At 34.7% G+C, this 10,252-nt stretch overlaps 1 protein-coding gene across 1 annotated transcript in view; it reads right to left on the reverse strand.

The window, feature by feature from the left end:
• LOC140326624 (neuronal acetylcholine receptor subunit alpha-7-like) overlaps nucleotides 1-3,160 on the reverse strand; it is an 81,768-nt gene extending 78,608 nt beyond the window's left edge. Inside the window, exon 1 of the mRNA XM_072405392.1 lies at nucleotides 2,699-3,160. Within this exon, the coding sequence (XP_072261493.1) occupies nucleotides 2,699-2,777 (79 nt within the window). The 5' untranslated portion in view covers nucleotides 2,778-3,160. The remainder of the gene's footprint in view (nucleotides 1-2,698) is intronic.
• Nucleotides 3,161-10,252: the final 7,092 nt, after the last annotated feature.

Genomic DNA, 10,252 nt, shown 5'->3' on the forward strand with positions numbered 1-10,252 from the left:
CACTGCCCTTGAAAATCTATGGGCCTGGATTATCCACCACCCTGTTTGATGAATGTCAATTCACTACTTTAAAACAGACCCCCTAGGTCAATGTCTCCTTACAAGGGAATTTTTACTTAGCTTAGTAAAAAAAAGGTAATTATTTTATGACTTCATCCATCCAATCATGTACGAGCAAAAAGTGTGCATTGTGTACATTTTCTTGCATGTGATTGAGTATTTATTGCAAAGCAAACTTTCATCATATTCACTAAGTTAACAGCCTAAACTCTTACAATGTTTGTTATGCTGATTTAGGAACCAGTAGCAAGCTTGTGTGGTATTATCATATTGGACCAAACAGTTCACAGATCAACAACTGTCAGACTGACTTTCAGCTCCATAGTCCTTGTCAGAGACAGTAAGTAAACCTAAATAAGCAGTAATTATAATTCCCTATATAAGTAGGCTTTGTATATGTAAATATTAAAGATATATTCAATATTCAAATATAGGCCCAGTTGTGGCTGATTCTCTTTTAAGAACCAAATGTCATTTCAATAGTAGTGTATGTCGATGGTAAAGGGCTATAAAAAACTTTCATACATGTAAGGTGATGGTCAAGCTTTGGAGGACCCTCCTCTTTAATACCTAGATCCACTAAAGAAAAATACACTTAACATGTTCACATAACAAATAAATGTTTACTTATCTAAGTGAATAAGGTGAAGCCATGTTTACTTTGAATTCCCAGTCATACACAATGAAACATTAACCTTGTGAATAAACTATCTTAACTGTCTTATATTAGTCATGTATAACCTTTGTACTAAATGTATGTACTAAATGTAATCAATAATAAATAAATAATGTATATACTATATTGAAAGTATTGTAATTATTTATTGGACACATATTGTTAGAATAGGGCTATGGGATATTTCAAACAGAGAAAACATCTTCTTTATTGCGCATGCAATAAACACTTTAAGCTCTTCATTCTTCCTTTTTTGCATTATTGTCTAATGGATGGATAACAATCACCCTAGTTGGTATTGAAGAGGCCCTGCTGCAGTGAGAGGGTACAGGTTTTTGTCCTCCTCTTTCCTGCTTCTATTTTTGTGATTGAATAGCAGAAGAGGTGGGAAAGATGAAATGCAAAGTTAGTAGCCTGTAGTCACTGATACTGTAGAGATATGGGGATATCAGCTGTTTAGAAGACACTGGTAGCCCCTTTGGCAATTTCAGGCAACCTGTTTATGGGCTACGGAAGAGGAACCACTAATTGCCACAGGGAAGGGGTCCCATCTAGGGGGATATGCTAAGACATGCCTGGGGGCTCTGATTTCTAGTTATGACCCTGTTAGCAAGGACCCTGACTGCCATAAATTTAAGGTAAAACACATTTAAATTAGTTATTTAAAAAAAAAAGCACCGCCACACAAGAAAGTGATAAAAGCACCAGTCTCTGATTATACACCATCATTAAAGTTTACCTGTCTTGACAGAAACATGGAAGCTGCCAGTGCTCCCCTGAAAATGTTAGCTGCCTGGTTGATAGGACTTGTTAATGACAAGACATAATGTTTTTTATGAAAAGTTTTCTTGAAAAATGTTGAGGAGAAACTTATATTCATCATATATATGTATTTAACTCTCTCAATTAAACAGAAGTCTGTGTATGTAAATATCATTACACATACTACCGTAGTGGGATTAATTCATGAGTATAGGAGAAAAGGAAATTAACACACAAGACTTGTTGCCAATCAGGTTTGACTTTTTGAATAACAAAAATTAACACAAATACAGATTGGACGTTTTAGAAAATAACCACACATTTGTTTTCATGTGAATTAATTCATGTGTTCAGTGTTACTCACTGGATCATAATAATGCATTACATGTAATACATGGGTGCATTAATGTAATATAATGCACCCATGTATTACATGTAATCTAATAGAAAACAGGTATTTAAGTATTTAAAACACAATTAAAGCCAGGGTCCAAATGAAATCAAAAATTTACAATGATATGATTTTTGCATTTGCTGCATATTCACAAGCATGTGTATTAGAATTTAAACTGACAGCTTGATATGTGAAAAAGTTTCCTTGTATCTCTACAAACCTGATTTGTAGCTATACAATAAATGTATTGTGTGCTGATCATAAAATAATTCTAGGAACCTCTATTGTAACAAATATTGTATTCTGATATGTGTATGCAGTTAATAATTTTTATGATTGTATTCACTATAGGAATATTTTTTTTCTGATGTTCTTTCTTCTATTCCCCACAATTACAGACCAAGCAAATGTGACACATTTGTGCACAAACTATATTACTTTTACTTCATCCATACTGCTTGATCTGCATAACAATTTAAATGATAAAAGCGTAAAAAAAGAACAAATTAGATTGATATAATAAATGTCATCATTACACACATTAACCCTAAACAGTTTTCAAAATACTAATTTGTTACAACAATAGTTGCTCCTTTTTAAACTAAAAATCTAATAATACACCCAAATATTGCTTAGAAAGTGGTTTTAATTTCCTTTGCACTGACATTGATCTACAGTTCAAGTTTCATGTTAATAATCAATAAGGGTTGCAGTTTGTGTGTCATATTTGTAGTTATGTGTACTGTATGCATCCCTGAGAATAAAAGAAAGTAAAAGCAAATTAAATAAAGAATAGAAAAACTTACCTCTGAGGAAGGTCAGAAAAAGAAAAATCCATAGGTAAAAACCATAAGCTAGAACCCTCAGACAGTTCTCCAAAAGCATTGTATTAGCAATACAGGGATAGGCAGATGAAGTCAATGCAATTCACACACTGGGCTGATGTAGATCCAACACTGAATCTTTTAGCTGTTGTCCAAATAAAGCATCTTCACTGGAAAAGCAGCAGAAACAGTAAAACATTATACCCCACAGGTGACATAAACTTCCAGCTCCTGCTACATTCCTGAGTCTTGTATAAATCTTGCTAGGCACCACTAGATCCTCCTTTCATCTACACAGACAGATAGAACTGTATGAAAACAGTATGATACAGAGAGCCAATAGATATTGTTCAGTGGATATGAAAAAAAGGGATGTCAGTTCTTTGCTGTGTATGTACAGAGAAAGTAAAGGATGCTCAGAGCTGTGGAGCACAAAGCAGCTTATACACCTAGGAGATCTGCTCTCTACTTTCATTGTTCTGTACCACCACTTAGTCATCAGATGGGTCAGAAGTGTTACTAGCACAAATTACACTAGACAGATCCCTGCTAGCTCACAGGTTTATTTCTTGGCAAGGTGTATTAAATACTATTTAAAATACTGGATTTTATTTTACATGGCAGTAAGTATATTGCATAATCTATTGTGCAGGATTATATTTTTTGTTACTTTATTAGGTCCTACATTAAAATAAATAGATCACTTGCTGAACAGAAATAATTACAGCTTTGTAATTTCAAAGTAGAAATTCAGGAGGATGTATATGCTGTATTAAAGGGGTTTTTTAATAATAAATATCTAATGTGCTGATATGAAAGATACGAATTAAAGCGGACCTCTTATTGAGAGAATATGTAAGCTGCCATCTCTGACCTTTATCTATAATTTACAGCTTGTCTGACTGGTGTGCTGATTCTCTGCCTTTATTACCTTCTAATCACTTACCTAGAATGAATATATGGTTCAATACGAAACAAGTTATCTGCATGCTTGTTTCAGGTGTGACTGGGACTACTGACACCAGGAGATCAGTTATACATCCAGGCAACTAGAATTCTTTAGAATGATATTGGCAATGGTAGCTTTCACCATCTCTCGTGATAAGTGCAATTTAATGTGTCCATTAGTTCATTATTTTATGGTAATGCAAACTGAAATGTGATAATGCAAATTGTGGTACACCAGGTAGGTATCAATTGACCTCCAAAAATGCTACAGGTTCTGGATGAGGTCCATTACTGGTAGCCCTTCCAATATGATTAAGCTGCTTTAGCACAGGGTATGTCAATGTGTAAGCGAAAGGTCTCAATGTACCCTAAATATATTTTTAATTTCTAATTATCTGTATTTTTTTAAACCGGCAAAACAGTCAAATGCCTGTCAAGAAAAGGGATTTTAACTAGTGCCATTTAAAACCAGGATTTAGGAAAGTTGTGTACTTTCTGAATCACATCAAAACTGTGTAGTATGTGAGTGCAAAGTATACTTTGCATGCCTATTTCTCCAAAAACCCAAGTAAATATTGTAATGCATATATTAGTTTTTGCTCTTTGGGAAGAGGAAAAATACCTACTATTTGTTTTTTCATATTTGTATGCTGCAGGAGAGATTTCTCTTCACTTCCTGTTTTGTAGGCACAACAGGAAGGGGGATTAAATCTCTGCAACATGTGGGGAAATCCCTTCCTAGACATTTGCTAGAACGTATATCCCTCTAGATAACCACCTTACCTTTGCGCTCATGACCCCTGCAAAATTTATGATTTCTTGGTCAATGGTCAGCAGGGGTTGGATGTGATATTGTATGCAGTGATATGTGTATGTAAAATATTCACCAGTCAATCCAACCTAGATTTGTCACAGTATTCATTAGAAGATATATCATTTACTATTGTGACTGTTGTATTATTTTGATAATTGTCCTAGGTGGCAGTAATAAAGGAGCAATACACAGAGATATGAATAGCTGTGCACAAAATACTAGCCAATTTGAAAAGGGAAATCATTTATAAATACAGCCTCAGGAGGTGTATAGAAGGTGAATCTCACCTGCAGGGACACTGCAGAAATGAAAACTTAGAGTGTCCACACCTCCCTATTCTATTCAAAATGAATCAAAAAGTGTACCAATAAATCAGGTTTCCAGCTCTACTAAGCAGGACTGTAAATTGTGAAGGAACTAAAGAATAGGGAGGTAGGAGCGAGCGAGAAAATGAAGTTCGATCTCCCAGCGAATGGGGCCTTTCTCACTTTTCTTTTGTATCTGTAACAAATGTATCATTTGTAAGAGATACCTATATTACAATGTCAGAAGGTTCTCCTTTGCTGGCATTTTCTCAATGATTGCAGCTGTGGCTGCATTCATTGAGAAGAGTGTGCGATCCCTGGGCACTCGCACACTGAGCTCATCAATAATTGCAGCTGTGGCTGCAATCATTCAGAAGAGTGTGCAATCTCTGGGGAACTAGAAGTTAATTAACTTCTAGTGCCCCAGGAATCGTAGTGGAACTGCAGAGTTCATCTGCAGTTCAGTTCCCACGGTCACATGACTATGGGAACTTTGCGGCCTCAGCTGTGACTGCAGGCAATCCCCGTTGCACTAGAGGTTAATTAACCTCTAGTGCCCCAGGGATCGCAAACAGGGAGATTCCCAAGGCTGAATGCAGCTCTGAGAATCCTCCTGTTTTAGTTTGCTCTTCTGATGGTTTTGCGAAATCGGTTTGGTGAAATTTCACTGAACCATTGGGAGTTCAAGGAAAATTTCGCCAGAATGCCAGAGGCGTTCTCGCTCATTTCTACTAAAGAACAAGAGAAACATAAATGCATCTTTTTCCCTGTTAGCTCTCTTACATGTATTTCCTTTATATATTTACGATAAAGAATATATAGATTGCTGAGACTCATGCATAATAAATATCTACTAACAACTTTTAAAAATACTGCCGCATGTATCATCCCTTACTGCCAAAAAAGGCAAAAACAAAAGTTCTTTTTTTTAATTTTGGAGAATGTGGAGAATGCCGTAGACTACTAGCATTTTCTACACTTTATATCGGCACCTCTGAAAATGGGGACAAATGTTCTACCGCTTGTAAAGGTGTGGGGTGAATGGAGTTTCTGATCCCCACTTTAGAGACCTTGTGGTACCTCTAGTCTCTACTTTAAGAAGCTTGTTCACAGAAAATAAAACCTTTTCCTATATTGATAAATCTGACATTATTAAGGTGGGGAATAGGATTCTAAAAGAGGTGATATTGATTTTTTTCCAGACTGACTACAGGAGAATAAACTGGTATTGCTATAGATTACAGTACCCTATTCATATTACTGGTTACAGTGTTATATTATACAAACTTCACTAGTTCCTTTTTGGTAAACCTATTTAGATTGAAAATAAATAACAAATAAAACCTCAATGTCATTCCCTGTTTCAGGTTGAAGCATGTGAAAATAGGATAGTAAGTAGGAATGTATTCACCTATTTGTGTAGTAAGTCCATGTGCAAGAAGATGACATGGTATCACATCACACTAAATTTAATGTTATGTGATGAAATATGGAGTACATAATCACAAAAGGATGCATTCTGTCTCACATCTTTATTAGTATAATAAGGATTTTTTATGCTTTTTATTTAGAAGTGTTTTTTTATATATCATAACATGACACTGTTAAAACGTACCTAAACTCAGAATTTTCACTTTACATAAAAGGCTCCACAACTCTTTTATGTAATTCTTTTTTTTTTTTTTTTTTTTTAATTATATAATTCTCGATTGCCAATGAATAAGAGTGCAGAGCCTACTGGGACACCTATGTCACGCATCCCAGGAGGCTCTTGGGTTCTCCTTCTGCACATGCCTAAACATCTCAGGCATGCACAGAAAGAGTCCTTTTGTCAGAAGGGAAAAAATTGCCCATCTCTTGCATGCGCAGTGAGATCCGCAAGTTTTTCCCATCTATGTCACCCAATCTTGTGCCTGTGATGGGTGATGTAGGAAGAAGAATCCAGAAGAAGAAGAGAAGATAGCGGCAGCCGGTGCGCAGGCCCAAAGACAAATGACGGGACGACGCAGGAGCCGATGGAAGACACCTCCAGACTGATCAACTGCTTCTGCGGGATTGAAGGTGTTTTTTTTTGGGTGACTTTTCAGTTTAGTTCCTCTTTAAGTATATGAGAGAAAGACACACCAACATGACTGTGAACTTTCAATATTAGAAAGGCACAAATCTATGCTTAGGTTAGGTACTGGAATGTTGTGTACCATTTTATATCAACTGCAACTCTTGGGGCTCTATTTATAAATTATTCCTCTTTCAATTGGCTTATAAAATGTGTATCTTGCCTATTTATTTCCTATTGTGGCAGCTGTGCGCTTTTGATGATTGGCCACCAGGTGGCAGAACGAGTCATTGTTTTAATAGAAAACCTGTAGAAAAATACAATAAAAAAATTCACCACCATCAAATTTCAGAGGAACTGACTGGGGGAATAATTTATAAATATAGTAAAGGAATAAGCACATAATAGGTTGTTTGGAGTTTACCCAGATCTGAAGGCAGATAAAAAAGACATAAATAGCTTAACCATTATTACCAATATATATACATATATATATATATATATATATATATATATATATATATATATATAGCTTTCATTTGCAAGCTGTATAGCAGGGTTTAAATGTAATAATGATGATTATATATACATATATATTATATATATGTAATGATAATGATAAAGAGAAAATCTGGCATGCATACAGCTGGCATGGAAATAGGTTACATGGTGCTGGCTATAATAATGGGGACATCTAGTGGTGGAAAAAAACACTGCTGAAGAAATCTATCTGGATTGAAGGTAAATATTGCAGTAATACCATACTTTGTAATTTTCCCTTTTCATGAGCTATACAATTTTTTATAGCTGGAGTTAAGTTTTTCATTGTAAGGTTCTCATTTAGTATTATTGAGCATAAGCTTTGTTTTTCTTGGGAAAGTTGGAAACTTTTGATTGTTACTATGTATATTCAGGAAATAAATATAAGTAATCAGAAAATCTCTCATCTGACAGAGGGAGAATCAAGATGCTGCAAATAGGTGAACATGTAGTCATCCCCTGCTTCATTTAATTAAATTTATAAAATTCAGCTTGAGCTATTGTGCTTTATAAACTTCAATATTTCACTATAGAGCAGCTAAAGATAGCTTGGGAAATATATGAACAGCAGCCCAAAATCTGCGCTCTGGCTGGACATGAAAATGCAAAGTACTTTTATGTAATTTTTCACATCTAACTGAAAAAAGAAACATACTTTGTTATTTCTTGAAATTATTTTAAAGGTAAAAAGTACTATTATAAATTACCCTTATTACTTACCGTATGTGTAAGTAATTTAAATTATCAGTATAAGTAAGTCATTTAAATGTATCAGTATATACATTTAAATGAATGATGTTATGTCAAGCTGTGTTTCTCATATCTTGTACATTTAGTTAAAAAAAAATGGGATTTTGAGTGGTGACTGCTTATTCTTTCTACTAGATTGATGTCATTTGCTTTGATCCATTTGATATTTTCTTTAGGAGAAGCCCAGATATTCACATTTACTAAAGATTCATGTAAGTATTCTGCCGCCATCTGCTGGTAATATTGGTGTACAACAATGGCAGAATTAGAATTACTCAGAGCTGAATTTAGAAAATTAAAAATTAAATGAGTTGTACAGCTGCAATGGTTGCTGAAAATTCATTAGTCTATCAAGGTCATCCTCTGGGATTCTTCAGCTTAGTTGTTTATATGACTTATTGTAATTTATATATATATATATATATATATATATATATATATATCACAAAAACTGCATAAAGAGATGTGATACCAACACACTAACTAGATATTTTAGGTTTATACATATTTCAGGTACTATTAAAAGTTCCAATTAATACTCCAGACATAAACCCACTTTTTTATTGTTCTTTTACTTTAGCCTAAGGCCTTCATAATTCTGCCATTCTCTTTTTATAAATTCAGAACTATAAGCAAAATATTTTCCCTTCAATCAGTTTGATTGCATTTTACCTTTATGTATTTTTATTGATGATGCTATATATTTTAACTATAAGAAGACAGTAAGTAAAAGTGTATTTTGGTAGTAAATACCTAGTCTTCTTTTTATAGTTTTATGTTCTTTTGGGCCAGGACAAAGAGAAATATTTTGTTTAAAACATCCTGTCAAAAATTAATAGATTATCAATAGTCAGAACATTTGCTTACCAGTAAATTTGACCAGACAGAAGGTTCTGCTTGTTAATATCATTTAGCGTTTGCAGTCAGTAAACGTCAACTGTTGGAACTCCCCTTAACCTTTACTAGTAACATAGCCACTAACTAGGAAATGGTCTAATAAAGTTGTATCAGTAAATGTAAATACATAGAAATTCAATTTTTTGTCCCAATGATTATATCATACTATGATATTACTTGTGGGTCAGTGCCTACTTAGCAAACCAAGCAAAATTACCTAGCTCATAACTTTTTCCCTATTTTTGTGCTCTTCTTTTGATCACCTTAGGATATTTGAGGTTGACGGGAAGTGTATGCAGGGGATGTTTAGGCTCACTGGGTATGTGGGACCATCTTTTTCTTCCCTTGTTTAATAGTCAATTACATTGTGAATAGCAAATCCAGCATTAGTTTTTTCCCTAAATACATTGTGTGACACACTGGGCCTGATTTATTAAAGCTGTCCAAGGCTGGAGACGATACACTTTAATCGGTGAAGCTGGGTGATCCAGCAAACCTGCAATGGATTTTTTCAAAGCCATTTGCTTTTTGCAATCAAATGTTTTGAATCCAGGACCACCCAGCATCTCTGATGAAAGTGTATCCTCTCCAGCCCTTGAGAGCTTTGATAAATCAGGCCCAGTGAGTAGTGCTTGTGCAAGAGTACATTATGAGTCAGCGAGTGTGTCTAGGACAGCATGTTGTCTAAATACTACCCTATCTGTCATTAGCTGTAACCAGAACCGACGATTCTATTCCATTGAACATTTTATCTTGGTGGTTATCTAAAGCCTGTTCTCCTTTTTGTGGGGTATTCTACTTGCAGACAAAGGTGCAGAATATTGGCACTGTATGAGTGATATATGGACCAGGTCATAATACTATGCTGTAATGCTTCACCTTTCTTTTCCCTGTATGATGTCTCTATGATAAAGGTCATGAGGTCGGTGAAATGCGTTAGCAGATCTAGATTATTATGGTCTAGAGAAGTATTGAAACAGACTTGTGACTTCCTATATCTGTCATGTTTTTTGAACAAAGGATATTTGAAGTTTCATTCTGTAGTGTAGCTTTCACTGAATGATTTGAACTGAAAAGCAATTCTTATTCACAAGCACAGCAAAGCATCTGTGTGTGGCTTAAAAAAGTCACAAATGGCTTTTTTTGATTGACATAACAAGTCAGACAGATTGGTTATCAAATTGCCCCAGATGATTTAAAAGTATTGCTTCTTTGTAACATCAAAT

Source organism: Pyxicephalus adspersus, chromosome 3 (genome assembly GCF_032062135.1).
Source record: "Pyxicephalus adspersus chromosome 3, UCB_Pads_2.0, whole genome shotgun sequence".
Classification (NCBI taxonomy): domain Eukaryota; kingdom Metazoa; phylum Chordata; class Amphibia; order Anura; family Pyxicephalidae; genus Pyxicephalus; species Pyxicephalus adspersus.